At 46.0% G+C, this 17,360-nt stretch overlaps 2 protein-coding genes across 2 annotated transcripts; both read right to left on the bottom strand.

Moving 5' to 3' along the window:
• Positions 1–2,603: 2,603 nt before the first annotated feature.
• On the bottom strand, positions 2,604–7,589 carry LOC124653810 (dicarboxylate transporter 2.1, chloroplastic-like). The gene is made up of 4 exons (XM_047192877.1): positions 6,813–7,589; positions 4,605–4,918; positions 3,287–3,735; positions 2,604–3,048 (listed from the first exon to the last, which is right to left on the bottom strand). The coding sequence occupies exons 1-4, from the start codon at positions 7,587–7,589 to the stop codon at positions 2,933–2,935; spliced, it is 1,656 nt and encodes a 551-aa protein (XP_047048833.1). The 3' UTR covers positions 2,604–2,932.
• Positions 7,590–8,765: 1,176 nt separating this feature from the next.
• On the bottom strand, positions 8,766–17,347 carry LOC124655014 (queuine tRNA-ribosyltransferase catalytic subunit 1-like). Its single transcript, XM_047193986.1, has 16 exons — positions 17,202–17,347; positions 17,036–17,095; positions 16,133–16,226; positions 15,653–15,831; positions 14,956–15,006; positions 11,289–11,345; positions 11,050–11,170; positions 10,770–10,836; positions 10,632–10,673; positions 10,346–10,451; positions 10,101–10,211; positions 9,526–9,597; positions 9,335–9,436; positions 9,204–9,250; positions 9,090–9,117; positions 8,766–8,924 (listed from the first exon to the last, which is right to left on the bottom strand). The coding sequence occupies exons 2-16, from the start codon at positions 17,051–17,053 to the stop codon at positions 8,766–8,768; spliced, it is 1,254 nt and encodes a 417-aa protein (XP_047049942.1). The 5' UTR covers positions 17,054–17,095; positions 17,202–17,347.
• Positions 17,348–17,360: the final 13 nt, after the last annotated feature.

The following is a 17,360-nucleotide window of genomic DNA, read 5'->3' as shown; positions in this document are numbered from 1 at the left end:
TGTTGTGCAAGGTTATATTTGGGTTGCTGTCGCGTCCCGAAAGCGTTCCCCAAACCGCGCCGGATCGAGCGTTTGAGGGACGTGTTTTATTCGTGCCGCGTTTAGGGGACGTCGCTCCCCAGCCGCCTCCCCCAAACGCCTCCCCCAAATGAATATTGGTGCACGAAAATAAAGGTTTTCATTCAATTTTGATTATATATTACAAAGTTTGAATGAAAACGGCTAGATTTCATCTAAACCTAGACTACTGACCGTCCGGCGGTGCATTCGACGGCCCCGAACCGTCGTCGCCTCCCCTACGCCGCAGCTCCTCCTGCCCGCGCCTCCTCTCCTTGCGTTCGGCGGTGGCCAGACGGCTCCGCTCCCGCCGCGCGTCCTCCTCCGCCCTCCCCTGCTGCGCCGCCTGGAGGGAGAGCTCGACGGCGCGACGAATCTGCGCCTCTTCACAGGCACGGGCGTCATCCTGGAGCTTCTTCTCCGACTCGAAGGACTCGACGAGCGCGGGAACAGGCGAGAAGAGGCGGGAAGATCGCGCGGGAACGGGCGGTGGCGTGCGAACGCCGGCGACGCGTGGAGGCACGAGACGTCTCGCCTGCCCCTCCGTCGCCATTAAGGCAAAGATGCCGCCGTGTGTCGCTGCGCGCGAATAACTTCCGTCGCGAGGTAGGCGACGGTTAGGTTAAAATTAACTATGCCGCTGACGGGTCGGCCCCGCCACTCCCCGCCTCGCTTTTCGTTGTGTCCGGCGTGCCCGGAGCGTCCCCTATGGGACGGGGACGGGCTCGGGGCACCGGACACCGTATCGGGGCGCGCCGGACAAAAATGGACTTTGGGGGACGCGGCTGGAACATTTTTTTGGTCCGGCGCGCCCCAAATTGCTTTGGGGGACGCTTTGGGGGACGCGGCTGGAGATGCGCTAACATACTCGCTCCCTCCAAAAACAAGTGGCTTAACTCAAGTATGTTTAGACTAAAAAAAGCATTTGCTTATTTGGATAAAGTAGGATTACTTATTTTGCAACAGCCCTATTACTAAGTAAGCAATAGGTGGTTTTTTTTTTGGGGGAAGATCAGAATCTATTCCATGAATTTCATAAGAAGTACAAAGTACCCTAAACATAATAAAATTTACATCGGTCTTCCGCCACGCTCCGTTGTCACCGCTCCCTTACTAGAACCAACCTAACGTTGTTGATGACAGTCAGGAAGTCTTCGCGCACGTGCCCCTAAAGACCAGCACCCTAAAGCCAAAGTCGTCGACATTGAATCCTTGAATTGATTTGAAATCTTCTTACACCAAAACTACAACAAGGCGAGATCCACCACTCCAGGAAAACGGCAATCAGACGAACCCCCACCCTCCTCACCGTCGGCGGCGATAAGGCAGCGGGTATACCTACTCTTGCCCCACACAACATCGCCATAGCCAACATAACGACGATGTCAGATGACCAAACTCTTCAAATGCCCTTCTATAACGCTAAGTGCAGGTCCAAGGTCCTCGCCCCCTCCAGCAGCTAGCAGAGGAGGAAATGACCCGTCAATTCCCGATTGTTGACGGCAAGGACGAGGCAGATGACAGCTGTTAGGGTTTCTACCCTAGCCGCCGCCTATTTTCTTTCACGGGAGGAGACGGAGCAGTTTGAATATCGTGTATGTCCGCCAACTCAATCTGCTAGCAGGCTTTCTCTCGCACTCTTTGAGGTGTGCAATTTTTCGAAATCACTTGCAAGTGGTTTTCTTACACTTCTACCATGAATTGTTTACACCATCTTCCCTTGGATAGTAGTACCATTCGGCCAAGAAATGATGCACTACCTCTGTCCATAAAATAGATGTTCAAATTTATCTAAATCTAGATATATCTAAGGTTAGATACATCCAGATTTAGAAAAAAACAAAAACATATCCTTATGGAGGGAGGGAGTAGGTAAAACAACGCCAGAGTTCAGAAATAGATTAACACTTCAGCGATAAAGAATACTGTAAGAGCAACTTCAATAGTATGGCCGGTTGTTGACTATAAGTAAGATGCCATGTCTATAGTCAATATGGAGCCAACAAGTACAATAGTTGGCTATAAGAATGTACTCCCTCCGATCCATATTACTTGATGCTAAAATGGATGTATCTACAACAAAAATGTGTCTAGATACATCTATTGTGTCTAGATACATCTATATTAGTATCAAGTAATATGAATCGGAGGGAGTACTACTTTTTCAATGGATCGCCCACCTTTCATTCACACACCTTGCCTATGAGCACGTGCTAGAGCTAGCTCTTGCATAAGGCTGGTCATAGTGGGGAGTAACTTAGACTAGTAACATATGTCATGTTACAGTCTAGGTTACTACCTTCATAGTGGGTAGTAACTTATATATGATGTCATGCATTGTATCATTTATTATGTTGTACACTCATCTTGCCTTGAGGTGTGTGATGTTATGATAACATAGCTAGTTACCACCTCACTCTCTTTCTTCATTTATTAGCATGGCATGTCACCAAAATGCGTTGAGATGTGTGATGTTACTAGCTATGTTACTCCCACTATGAGCAGTCTAAGAGCCCACTCACATTCTCTCTCTTTCTCTCTCCAACTAGACACAAATATACTATATTAATCCTTGTAGCCAGCTGACTAGATCTTATTGTACTTGCTCTAACAAGATTAACCTATTTCAGCATCAAACTGTTCCGGCTCTAACTTACATTTCCAAAGAGAGGAAACGGGTGCTGTACAGGACAGACGGAAATGACAAAGGCAGGCCCAAGACAGATTACCTGCCATTACCCTATCATCGAAAGATCACCACAAGCACCCAAAGGAAGAAGAGGATAAAAGGAACAGACCACCATCGAATTATAGCTCCATAACCATACTTCAATGAGCTCCGCAGAGCTTCGGTCAACTTACAGTTCCTTAACTGTCAATAGAGCCCCAGGAATTTCCACCAAAAGGTTCCAACGACTCCCCATATCAAAGCGTTGATCAAGGCTGTTACGAAGCCCAGCTTGAATATATCCGGAAGCTCCAGATAACCCGCTGCAGAGGATAAGCAACAGGTTACTGACTAAGCTAGCTTATCGATGTCATCTGGTTTACTGATTCAATGTGATAAATAAATGCAGAATAAAGGAAAGTAGTTGGTTTCTCATTCTAAATGTTTATCCGCGATACTCTCTTGTTTCTTCATTCTACATGTCAATTAACGCTCATACGCAAAAGCAGGCAAGTTTTATCTCAAAATTGAGAAACCGAACGAGTCTACGCAGAAAATTACCTCCAAAGTACACCGCAGCTTGCCCACTGCTATAGTGAGTGAGCGCGCCAAACAAGTTCGTGTTGAACGCCAAAGCAAGCGCAGACAGCACGCCGGGAACACCGGCCGCCAAATGCATGGCCAGAAACGCAGAGAACAGGGCTCCAACATGTCCAGTTTGGCTCGCAAATAGATAGTGGATGAGGAAGTAGGAGGCCTCGAGAACAACGAAAGCCGCAGGCCAGCTCAAAGAGAAAGATGAAAGCATCTTGGCGACAGAAGTTGACATCCACGACACGATTCCGAGGTTTGTGAGCTGCCCTGCCATGGCAACTAGAACTGCAAACCAGGACAGTGTATCCCAGGCTGACTTTTCACTCAAGCAATCATCCCAGTCTAGCACACCGAGCAGGAGAAGAATAGAGAGCCCAAGCATTGCAGCAACAACACTAGATACACCAATAGCATCCCTGCACAGAAAATGTCAAATGTACTATATAGTGAGACATGATGACCAATAGTCCAATAGAGACAAAAAATATTGCGGAGCATTGTAATTTGTAAGGCGTAACGTATATCTCATATATACAGTATTCTGAAGCTCTGTCAGACCCGCAGTGCTGGTATCAGTCATCACTAGATTATCCCATAGTGCACTGCCTGGACTGTAATGAACAAGTAGCATAGCTGAATAGTGTGGTGTTTCCAGTGAACATGGTAGAACTGGGATTAGGATTAGCAGTAGAAATGGGATATACTGAGTTGTGTCTAAGACTGAGATATGGGGTTTTACTACAAATATACAAAAGCAGTTCTGATGACTAGAGACTAGATGAACTGAAATCATTGGAAGCAGGATCCAATTGGTTTTTTTGATTCATCCTGGAGATTCAATGTTAAATGTTGTTTCAGTGCAAAAATCTTAAGCATAGATTAAGTAATTTCCAGACTTCCAGTTGTGAATATATTTATATAGAAGAAAGTGTTGTCAGCAATGATAACCATGCTTGATGATAACATATAGCAAATTGATTAATAAACAGAAATGAAATGTGATTAACTCCAGGCATACATAACTAGCTGCATATCAATTTAACAGTTCTTTCTGATACAAGGATTTGCCCCAACTTCCTGCCGACTAAACAATTAGCCAACTAAACAATTAAACAAATATAGTGCTTCAGTAAAGACTAATCTATTAATTTAGAGGGAGCAGTAACCGATAAAAATCATAATCAATACAGATAACAACATAGTAAAAGATATCACATGCTGCATAATTGTATTGATACTGCAAGTCCGTATTATGGCGTGACTTATTAATGACAAAGAAGCTTACCCAAAAACCCATAATGAGACTGCAAGAAGCATTGTACCAATCATTACCCATTCATTCTTAGTCACTGGGCCCATGCGCTTCAGCTTCTCTGCAGCTAATGCTGGGGCTTCAGGTGTGTCCTTTATTTCAGGGGGGAAGATTTTGTATAGCAAGTATGGTGTTGCTAGTAGAGACACAATAGCCGGCAAACTAGCAGCCTTGAACCAAGCTACCCATGGATTAGCAACTATTATACCAAGCTCCTCTGCTAGCTTCAAGCACAACAGATTTTGTGCAGCAGCTGTCAGGAAGAGGGCACTCGAGTTACTAGCAGCCTGCCAAGGAACAGAACGTAAGTTAACTGTGCCCTAAGAAATCTTGGTTTTAATGATTATAAGTGACAACAATACAATAGTGCCCACTTCCCCACCAGGCCACCACCCGGACACACACTCATGGTCTACAGCAACGAGTTGTACCTAGGACATGCTGACTGTTTGATCCAAAAACATGGAACATATATGCGAAATGGGGACCAAAGAATAAGCATTATCCTCTGAATGTGGTTCAGTCACATGAGGGGTGGCCATTCTGTGGATTTTGGGTGTGGGAACCCTATATAGGAATAATATATGCAGAGCATAAGCATATCGTGTTACTCCAGACAGTAAAATAAAGAGCAGATACTGTATTTCCAAATTGTTTTCCATGACCCAAACAGTACCATATGTTTTGAACTTACACGTTCCTTTATGACTTTGGGAACATTCGACATGTCCCACCGAAACAGTATAAGCAGCCACTCATATGTCATGACATCCATTTTGTGAATGTGACTTGAAGAAATATTCAGATGCACTAAATTACCAGCCCATTTTATTTGAAAATTGCACACAACTGTGATAGCTTGTGAGCATATGTTTATGAAGATTGTAATACCCCAGGGTTCAAATTAGCCTAGGCCTAACCCATTTTGGATCGGCCATGAACACTGAATAACCCACTTGCATATCATAATTAACTCAACCAAACTGGTCAACCGGCCGTTTGTCCATATCTGCTGGTGAGTGGTGAGTCTTCAGCCAAACTAACAGGTGGGATTAATCACACCTCCAAGCGCCCAAGCATACATAGGTTTGTATTGGTACCAATTCAAATGGGGATCGGTATTACAAAGATAACTTGGGACCGTACATACTGCGGAAGTTCTATAGCATCAGCATTGTTCGAAACAAATTAGATCTAGGTGTCTAGCCTAGATAAACCTGTTTTAACCTCACAGAAGAGGCAAACTCTACAGGAGAAAGCCTTGTTGATATAGTAGTTAGCATGAATACAACTGCTTTCAGAAATCACGAAATACTGCCCAATTAGAACGGGATATTATAATGTTGTTTAGATAAAATGCACCCTTTCTGTTTCCTACATTCGTGATCAATATCACCATGGTCCATGCACAAAATGTTCATAAAAAAATACTTCCAATTTAAGTGGTCCTGTAAATAGGCTAACTAAACATTAGGTTGAAATGGCTGAACCGGGTCTTACGGTGAATCAGGTTGATTCCTACTACCTCTCAGTGGATTACCTAGGTTCAAACCCCATAGTACAGTATGGACCAAGCTTAGGTTTGATATCTCAACCATGTCACTTATTGTGCCTAACTGTATGCCACTTGTTATTTTCCAAAACTCAACATTTTCTATTCAGAACTCAGGTGAACGCTGTACTAGTACGTTGTATAATCCTCCAAAATATAATACTCCCTTAAGAAAGACTTTGATGAAATCACCAAAAGCTGGATGCACAAATTCACACTTCAACATGCTAGAGCTCTTAAGTTAATTTTCTGCATGTGAAGTGTTCATTAAATAATTTCTGACCCAACAAAGCAACCACGTGACACATTCCATTCCACCTAGGCAAGTCATACTAGTACCACAGAGCTCCACAAAATCTTCTACTTGTGTGGAGCAGAGCTTCGCAAGGTTAAAGTGATCAAGGTAACACGATCAGCACCAAACTGTTACCGAAACAAAATTCGGTTGGGGGAAATGCACCCTTTTGAGTTCAAGTGACAATTAGCAAACTCAGGTGGCGTTCATTATTTTGTTATTTGAAGCCTACGGTGTCATGATTGTAAGACCAATCTAATCCATGACCAAGTTACTAGCAGGGTGTGCATCAAGTGATCCCAATTTTGAGTTAATGGTAGATTGCACCAGTTACCTGAAATTGGGTCATCACGAGATAGGACCCGAGCTTCCGCGACGAGGGGTCGTTAGGCTTGCTGCCCGCCGAGAGCGAGAGCGACTTGATGATGGGCAGGAACACGCCCCCGGCCCTGGCGGTGGTGCTGGGCATGGCGGGCGCGATGCATGCCTCGCTGATGGTGAGGCCGTAGGACAGGCCGAGGGTGCTGCTCCCGAGCCACTTGATGAAGTATGTGGCGATGCGGTCGCCGAGGCCGGTCTTGACGAATCCCCGCGCGAAGAAGAAGGAGATGACGATGAGCCAGATGACCTCGTTGGTGAAGGCGGAGAAGGCGGCGTCGAAGGGGAGCGTCCGCGTGGCGACGGCGGCGGTGAGGCCGAGGAAGGCCCAGGCGCCCACGGGGAGCGGGCCCAGCACGAGCCCCGCGATGGTGGAGAGGAAGATGGAGAGCAGCTGCCACGCCTGCAGGCTCACCTCGGCGGGCCGCGGCGCCAGGAAGCGCACCGCGAGGCCCGCCCCCAGGGAGAGGAGGAGCGGGACGAGCTTGGCACCGGCGGGGGGCGCGCTGGGCTCGGGGTCGGGGTCGGGGTCGGGGGTCGGTGTTTGGGAGGCGAGGAGAGGCGGGGTGTGGCGGCGAGGGGCGGGGGCGAGGTGATGCCGGGAAGAGAGGGAGCTGGAGGGGAGATGGAGGGGCAGGGGAGCGGGGAGGGAGAGCTGGCGGCGGCGGAGGTGGTTCGGGGCGGGAAGGAGCGGAGGCGGGCGGTGGGAGACGGCGATCCGGAGGTGCTCCATCGGCGCCGGCGGCGGGAGGACGGCGGCGGAGTGGTCCAGGTCCAGGAGGCGGGCGGTGTTTTCAGAGTTATAATGCTGCTTTTTGAATAAATATTTTACCTTAGATACCAACGGCGGAATCTGGGACGCGAACGCCTTGTTAACTTCGCCCGCTGACATGTGAGGTCGTATGTCGTCCAGCTGGGTGGACCCACCTGGCAGTGAGTCAAGATGGAGTGGTGTGCCGCGCACACGTTTTTTCCAGGGCATACCTGGGACGGGCGTGGGGACCAGTCGCAGTCAGTGGAATCTCAGTGGGTGTGGCTGATCTGAGCTGCTTCGTCGCCGGTGAATCTCATGAGGCATATAGCGTTTTGGACGCGTGCCGGCAGCCAATGGGAGGATGACATGTGGCCACATTAGATACACATTTGTGATTTTTGTGCCGTCGGATGAGAACTCAACGACCCGGATGATGACCACAAGTCATTTTCAGGAAGATCGCCAGTCCCCGTGCGACATTCTCCATGCCTATTTGCAGCACCATGGAATGGAACCACTTGTCAGCGAACACTAGGTACAGTAGCAGCTAAACATTGCAAAATTAAACAGGATACATTATGTATGCGGTAAGCCTAATAACAGTGAATAAGAACTGAACTTGCAAAAATTCACTTTTAATCTTGGGTACATATGCTCATACCACCGGAAAATGACATTTTAAAATGTCAAAAAATTAGAACAAAAATTTCACATGTATATCTCAATAAAAAGAGTGAACACTTAGACTGGAAAAGCCATACTCAAAGCCTCAGAGGTAAATTGCAATCTTGCGTAAACAAAATGTATACTCAATTGCAACAACCAATCTCATGAGTAACACTGCTTTTACAACTTCCCTAGACTGTCCTTAACAGTAAACATATTCTGCAGCTGCTTGCAACCGACAAAATGACAATACATCCAGCCATCGACAACATCTTTCGTGGGAAAATCTCCAGCTGCAATCTATAAGAGACACTCAATCTTCGTAGCTATCAAAACCTATCAGCTAGTCTCAGCATACTATTGGAAAATTCTATGCTGAAGCAATGAGAGCAAGGCCTACGTCTATCTATGACTAAAACCTCATGGAAACTCGTCATGTTAAATATGAGGGATCACTTCCGTGCGACCACCTTTCCTGAATGTTCCGCGTCAGGGACATTTGGTCGGTGGGCACAGCTCCGATATGTCAACGCCAGTATCCTCCATGGCATCGTGCTGACAATTTGTGGGAGTGCAGCACTCTGATATGTCAATGCCGGCAACCTCCATCGCATTATGAACCCACTTTGGCACGTCGCCCTTTGGGAACTGTCAGAATGATTTTACCATATCAAGAAAGACAATAACAAACCAGAATACAGTTTTGGGTGTGTAGATGTTTGGGTAGCAAATAAATCAAGGAGGTATATTATAGCTTCAGGTGTTATGTATTCAAGCATGTTTGATTTCTTATAAACGCGACAGAACACAAACCTGCACCCTCAAAAATCCTCTCACAAATCTGCAACATGTCACAAGAATTTCATTATTCACCAACACACTTTCACCGATAAATCAGATATATTCATGTCAAATGAGACAACATACTCTGGGAATCTTCCTTCAAGAATTGACATATGGAGATCTCTACTTAACTGAAACAGAAAGGTGGATAATCGTGAAATAGCCTATAATGCATAAATAAAATGAAGAACCCAGCAAAACAATTGTTAGCATACCCGCATCATAAAAGATAAATTATGATATGACAGCAGTTGAGAACCCATAGGATCTTTTGTGACGAGGCAATGCAAGTAAGCACGTGTATAATTTTTGCAGACCTGACAAAACAACCATGTTACAGAACTCCAAAGATGATGATTATACCAATTGGTTTACCACTTTGTTCCAAGCGGAGTTGAAGCCATACCATGCACGGACATGAAGGATCAATTGGCCGCTCATCAGTTGCCATCGCGTTTTGTTTCAACTTCAGAACACCCTAAGGAGATACAGAAGAGATTGCATAAATTATCAACACTGATTAAGTTAAAGGGACCAATAAACTAAAGTAGCACTAGCTTAGAAATTAAGATGACCTTAACATAAGCTTAAAGCCTAGACCTCCTGTAAACATTTCTACTTTTACACCAAGCATTTCTAATATAGAAAATACACCAAACAGGCGCAAATCCCAGGGCCCATTTGGCACCACCATCAAATGATTTATCAACAGGTCCAGCTTATGGGGGTTCTAGAAGAAAGTAAGTCCCCTACCACTCACTCACACACCAAATCTCTAATGTGAGTTCATTAGAGTGTTGCAACTTGCAAGTGAGGAAAGCACAGAGAATTGATCTCAGGATTCAGATGACCCATATAAGGCAAACTGAAGAGCTTCAAGCAAAAGACTAGAAAAATCTAGTTACCAGTGCTAAAAGAAAATGCATAAACACTGATTCTCTAGCTTGAATTTCATAGAACCGTTAAATGGTATTTTCCTACCTCAGGCACAAGTGCGGTCCCAAAGCGGGCAGTGCGCGTTGGATAGACACAGTCATACATATCTGCACCCAAAGCACTGCATACTACAATATCAAGTGGATAGCCAACACCCTGCATGTGTAAGAGCAATGTCAACAACAAGATTGAATCATACGTGGAGATACTATATTTGGATTAACATTAGCATTTCAAGAAATATTAAACAACATGCATCAAAATGCATGTTCTTTTGTATTAGAACTTACCATAACATATCGGGGTTTATCTTCAGGCAATCCAGCAGTGCACTGGGCAACAACACGCCAGAACGAATCTTTATCTTCACCACCTGCAAGACCACCGATAGCATATCTAGCAACAGACATTTCAAAACATCAGCAACAGAAACAAAAACACGTACGAAGAAAAAACAACTCTTCAATTATGCGACAGGTGTAGCTCATCGAAAAATGAAAAATGAGTTCTGGCTGCATGTAAGGAAAGAAATCTTTTTCGCCAAGACGTAATCATGTGAAATTTAGTCTGACATACCCAGGAAGGTTCCGCTCAACCAAGCCCCTCACGCAAATATCTCTGGAATTAAAAGAGTTCCATAGTAATGTATTAAAATTTATTGATTACATGAATATCTACCTTTAATGCTTGCACCAAGAAACCAGATAAACTCACCTAAGAACTGGATCTAATCCTCCTTGAACAATCCCAAATAAATTTTGGACATCAGGTTTCTTGTGAGCTACATTTGAACATTAGAAGACAAAACACAAGTCCTTAGTTAACCATAATTGTCGCAGTTTCAAAAGGTTTTCAGTACATCCTCAATTCATAGCATAAGTAGAGGCAGTAAGTGAAATGCTGCTGAGCTCAACTTAAAGATGGGGAATGATTGATTTTAGAAGCCAGATAAGTATATAATTTGGACAAGAATTAGCCAAACTAATAATCATACCAGATATGCACCTATCAATCCAACGAAGGGTACGATACATAGCTTCCTCTATCCTTGGGCCAGTAATTGTGGTCTTCACAACATCGTCAAGAGCCATGATTATATCAGCTCCAATGTTATTCTGCATTCATGTCCCATAAATATGAAAGATGGGTACATAAGTTTTAGTATGCCAAATCAGGATTTTGTGATTATTTACAACTCAATGAGTTCCCAAGTTCATTAAAGAAAGGACACACCTGAATATGTATTGACTCCTCAGGTGTCAGGAGCATGGGTTTCCCATCAACAGGTGACTGCAGATTGGGCACAAAAGAACTAGAAAATCAGAAAATGTGTAAAAACAGAAAGCAGTTCGCTGCAGCCTTAAAGTTTATCCAAGGACACAACAAATAGAAATGCATCATTAAAGGCATGGAATTTATAAAGAAAGCAACAGAAACTTTCTGTTTCTAGCATAATAGATAGTCATTTTAAATGACGATTCAATGTAGAGAGGCGACACTTTATAATTCAATATTCAATACTTTCCTACGAAACAATTAACACATATTTGTCAAAATACCATCAGTCGACTATACTACTTCTGAACTTTGTTCACCTTGCCATATTGGAAATTAGGTTTGCACAGTAGAAAATAACAAGATTACAGGGAAATGAAAATACAACTGAACTCAGAAATGAATTTTTTTTTTCGAGAAAACGCAAAGGACCTTTGCGCTTCATTTCATTGAAAAGATAGAATAGGTTTACATCCTCCTAAGAGGTGGGTTACAAGAAACAGTTTTTACATCAGTGTACATCCTAGGTTGATGACAGAACTACACGTAGTCCCCTAGCACCAGCCTTTGCCCATGAGCTAATCTCTTCCTTGATCATGGAAAGTAGGAGTGTGATTGATGGCCGGGCACCCTCAAAAACGCAGGAGTTTCGGTGTTTCCAAACCATCCATGGGATGAGGAGGGTGGCAGAGGCAAGGCCTTTGCGCAGTGGCTTGGGAGTGTCCAATTTTGCGCGTCGCCACCAGTCCATGATGGATGGCTCGTGGTCAGGGGCAGCCGTAGTCATCCTAAGCCATGCAAGGGTCTCATGCCAAGCCTGCCGAGTGAAGGGGCATTCGAGCATCAAGTGTCTCATGGACTCAGGTGCCTGGTCGCATAGCAAGCATCTGGCATGGTGTGGGAGTCCGTGTCTGGCAAGGCACTCAGCGGTCCAGCATCTGTCAAGGTTGGCGAGCCAATGGAAGAACTTCACCTTCGGCGGCGCCCATGTTCTCCAGATGAGCCTCCAGGAGTAACAAGCTGTTGATCCATGGAAGGTGGCTAGATAGCATGAGCGAGCGGTGTAGGTGCCAGTGGTTGTCCACTTCCATATCAGCCTGTCCGCTGAGTCGGTGAGGGGGGTATCCTGGATCAAAAGCCATAGCTGAAGGTACTGGCCGATCTCATGTACCCCAAGCACGCCTTGGATGTGTCTTGCCTAGCTGTTCCCTTGGAGCCCATCGGCCACAGTCCTAGCTTTGCGTCGTCTCTTGGGGATGCAGTTGTATAACAAGGGTGCGATCTCCTTGATGGCTTTACCGTTGACCCACCGGTCCTCCCAGAACAGGGCCTTCTGCCCATTGCCAATGCACATGTTCGTCGACGCGAAGAAGAGTGCTCGCTCCTCCTCAGAAAACTGTAAGTCCAGGCCGCTCCAGGCTCTGCCGTCGTCCGTGCGGGACAGCCATAGCCATCTGAGTCTGAGGGCAAGCCCTGCCCGCCCAATGTCTTGGATGCCGAGACCGCCAAGGGATAGGGGCTGGCACACACGGCTCCATAGGAAACCACGCTTTACCTTCTCGATCATCTTCAGCGATTTCTTCGGTGGTGCATAGACCAACAGCTGATGTATAGGAGTGGCGCAGAGCACGGACTTGACCATGGCCAGGCGCCCTACCTTGTTCATGAGCCCAGCCTTCCAAGTTGGCAGGCGGCCGGCAATGCTGTCGACAATAGGCTGGAGCTGAGCAGCGGTCGGTCGCCCGATCGTGAGCGGGATGCCAAGGTAGGTGATAGGGAGGGTTGCCACCGGGCAGCCAAGGCGCTCAGCAGTCAGCGCGATATCCTCCGTGGTGCAGCGCAGCGGCGTGGCCGAGCTCTTGGTGAAGTTGACGCAGAGGCCGGATGAGCGACCAAACAAGTTGAGGATTTCCTTGACAGCCATGGTGTCTCCGACGGATGGGTGGCAAAAGAGTACTACGTCGTCGGCATACAGAGAGATGGACGGTATCAGCTTCCTTGGGTGTAAACTCTGCATGATTCCCAGCTCGACTGCGCGCTTGAAGAGCCTACTCAGGATGTCGATGGCGAGGACGAATAGTTGGGGCGACAGGGGGTCTCCCTGGCGCAGCCCTCACTGGTGCCATATAGGTGGTCCTGGCTCCCCGTTCAGGAGGATGCGCGTGCTCGCGGAAGACAGGAGGATGGATAGCCACTCAAGGAACCTGTCCCCGAACCCATACTGCTTCATGGCCTCAAAAAGGAAGGGCCATGAGAGGGAGTCAAAGGCCTTTGCCATGTCAAGCTTGAGCAGAATCCTTGGTGCACCCAGCTGATGCAGCAGCCTCGCGGATTGCCTCACAAGGACGAAGTTGTCGTGGAGGCTTCTTCCCGCAATGAACGCGTTCTGGTTGTTGCTGACGAGGCTGTCAAGGCTGGGAGCAAGCCTAAGGGACAGAACTTTGGCGAAGATCTTGGCGACGAGGTGAATGAGGCTGATCGGGCGATAGTCGGCCACGTGGCTTGCGTCAGCACGCTTGGGCAACAGAGTGAGGAGGGCCTGGTTGAGCTTGCTGAAGCCGCGGCCACGCATGTCGAACAGTTGCTGGAAAACGTCAACGAAGTCTTGCTTGACTGTGGGCCAGCAAGCCCGCAGAAACTCTGCAGTGAAGCCGTCTGGCCCCGGCGCCTTGCGTGCCGGCAGCCTCTTTCTCGCACTCCAAATCTCTTCAGCGCCAAAAGGCTCATCGATGTGGCTTAGGTCTTGGGGCTCGATCAGGTTTGAAAGGTCTAGCGTGTGCTCCCGGCGAACAGCCGTGCCAAGGAGTGCGTCAAAGTGCGCAAAAACTGCCCCCGCCATGTCCTCGTGTGAGGTGAGCACCTGATCATCCGTGGTGATGCTGAAAATCCTGTTCTTCTGCCTCCTAAACGCGCACTGGCGGTGGTAGAAGGAGGTGTTGGCATCTCCTTCCTTGAGATAGGCTAAACGGGCACGTTGCCGAGCAATTGTTCGGTCCAGGGAAGCGAGGCCTAGGTAGGCAACCTTGAGCTGTTTGCGAAACTGCTCCTCATGGGCAGTGAGCGTTCTGTCCTCATGGACCTTGTCGAAACGCAACATGAGCTCGCGCGAGATAGCCATCTTATCCCTGACATTTCCAACGGAGCGTGCACTCCAGCTCGTGAGTTTGCGCGCGGTGGCCTGTAGCCGTAGTCGCAGCCGTTGGAAAGGGTCCACGTCCCATACTGAGTTCCACGCCTCAGTCACAACGTCCTGGAAGCCATCTAGGCGCAACCAGAAGTCCTCAAAGTGGAATCGCCTGTGGGCAGCGGGCATGGGGGAGCAGTCCAACAACAAGGGACTATGGCAATTAAAAAGAATTAAACTTTTAAGAGGGCAAAGCATAACTTAATACTCGACAACCCTAGAACAACCTGAACCAATATGGAAATTATTTCTATGAACCAAGGATTATAAAAGGTGTCATACCCTAAGTTCCTAGTATACAAAGTAATTTAATTTGACTGTAGGACATGCATGAAAGCTTGCGCCAATCATACATTCATGTGACAGAAGTAAGCAACTTAATTTAAGTTTGACTTTCGTGAAGAACAAAAAGCAATGGATAAGAGATAGCTGCAAGAGTACCTGGAATGTAACTCCTTCCTCAGTAATGTCAGCTAAATGCAGCAAAGAGACCTACAACCATGTTTACTAATCAGTAACATTCAAGAAGGAAACCTAACTAGCTAAAAGGACATGAATAAAAATAGTGATCATGTCAATGGTAATCTTCCAACAAACACATGTCCTCCTTTTTTAGATATTCAGGTCAAAATGGTGCTAATGTAAAGACCACAAATGAACTCAGCTTGCTAGTTAATAGCAAACAATCACATGTTCCAATTTTTCTTGAATAGGTGGAATCAAGACTTGATGTGCATAGTAACTAACTGCTGCTAGCACCAAACAGAAATGTTACCCATGGCATATTGTTAGGAAACTGACACAAATCAACAACTCTTGACACAAGATTTAAACAACATTGTACAGTATAGGATTATTTATTTACAACAAAAATGACCATTTTATTAAGTGATGGCTTAGTTGAGTTAGTTCTGCCAGGGACGAAGCTAGGAAAAATGTTAATGGGGTCATGTCTATATTCTCAGGTCATGTTCTATAAATAATCATTAGCTATTGCTAATTAGTGAAGACTTTTGTGTTTTCCATGGGTGTCAGCTGACACCAGCCCCTGTGAAGCAGCTCCGTCCCTGAGTTCTGCATATTCAAATGGTGCAATACAACAATTCATGTGAAAAATATAATAATGATTCGAATTAACCATTTGGAAACCACCAGAGTCAGTCAACAATGCCCTTTTCCAATTCATAAACTTGTGAAGGCCACCCAAGTCATCAATAAGTTGAGAGCCTGGACGAAGTTCAAGGTGATAGGTATTTCCAAGTATTATCTGGCAACCTATGGCCTCTAACTGGTCTGTAGTCAAGCCTTTTATTGTACCTGAGTAGAAAGAACAGATAAACGAAACAAGAACAAATTGTGAGATGCGAGAATCACACATATCATTCTACAAAGTTTTCTATCACATCCAAAATCTTTGAGTAATAGTAAAATCCAGAGGTACACAGTCAAGTAATCTCAGGTAATTGCTTATGAACTCAGTTATACAAAAAAAAAGCACCAAGTTCATAGTATATACTATAAGAAAATGTTCCATTTCAGACTGAAGAAGCATATAGCCCGCAAAAAAGAATGAACAAGCATATGGCAGAGAAACAGACGAGATCCAAAAATATGATACCTTGGGTTCCAACAGGCATAAAAAGTGGTGTTTGGCAAGTAAAGTGTGGCAGAGTTAACCGAGCTGCACGAGCACGATTAAATCTTCCTAATACCTGCAAACACAAAATAAACAATTTTCAATTCAGGTACATAATTATGGTTAAGGCTTCATCTTGAAGGTTTACTGCTTCAAACTTCGATATTTATATTCCCAATTATAAGAATCTTGTGGTTCAACCAGCCACCTTCCATCATTCTGTCCAACAGAGGCGAAGAGGTTTAAAGGAAGCCCAATATGAGCTGGCAGTGGTACCACCGTACAAGCCCTCTGCATCATTCTGACATCACGTGCCACGTGCTAGTTACATTTGGCCCACTTTTCAAACTTATTCCTTATTCTTTCTTTTATTTTTATGAAGTGAAAGTTAAAATCTCACCATAAGAAACACACCAGGATACAGCACATGCACCAGCTACAGTACCACGTAAATACCACGCAAAGATATACTGTATGTACATCTCACTAAAAGACAATATGTAAATCTGAAAAACACGCGCCTAGGACAACACGAACGATTAACTATGTCCAACTGTCATTCTGAAAATCTGAAGTAGTCAGTTCAGAAACTAGTCTTATAATAAGAACATTAGCAATTGGGAATCTGTGGTTGTGGAAACTAATCTGAAACAATATTAATTCCGACATCATATCAATTTATCGACTAAGAATACAGAAGTGGTACGGTCTTATCTACTTCGTCACCACACTGACTTCAGCTAAACACCACACTCCACGGTCCGAACAAAACAGAGCACCGAGTATGTTGCTTATCCCAGGAATCGATAGGCGCAAACCGAACTAGAAAATAGTAATCTCCAAGAGAGAAGGAAGCACATGTAATCGATTCAAACTTCGGCCAACCTCGAACCGGAGCGCCATGGAGGGGGTGGGGCGGCAGGACTCCGACCACCGAGCCGAAACCTGCGGACCCGCATTTTCCATTAGATAGGGGCAGGAGAGGCGATTTTATTTTGGCGCGAAACAGAGCAACGAAGGCGAACGGATAGAGGAATCTCGCGAAACTAACCACAGGGGAAGACGTTAGGGCAGTAGCGTCGTCGTGGAGACGAAGAAGGCGGAGGACGGCTCCGCGCGAGGGCTCGCCGGCGGCGGGGAAGGAAGCCCTAAAACGCTTTGGTTCTTCCGAGTGGAATGGCTCCGTGGTCCGTGGACCGTGGCGGCGGCC

This window comes from Lolium rigidum, chromosome 5 (assembly GCF_022539505.1).
Source record: "Lolium rigidum isolate FL_2022 chromosome 5, APGP_CSIRO_Lrig_0.1, whole genome shotgun sequence".
NCBI lineage: Eukaryota > Viridiplantae > Streptophyta > Magnoliopsida > Poales > Poaceae > Lolium > Lolium rigidum.
This window is presented reverse-complemented; position numbering and strand designations above follow the sequence as displayed.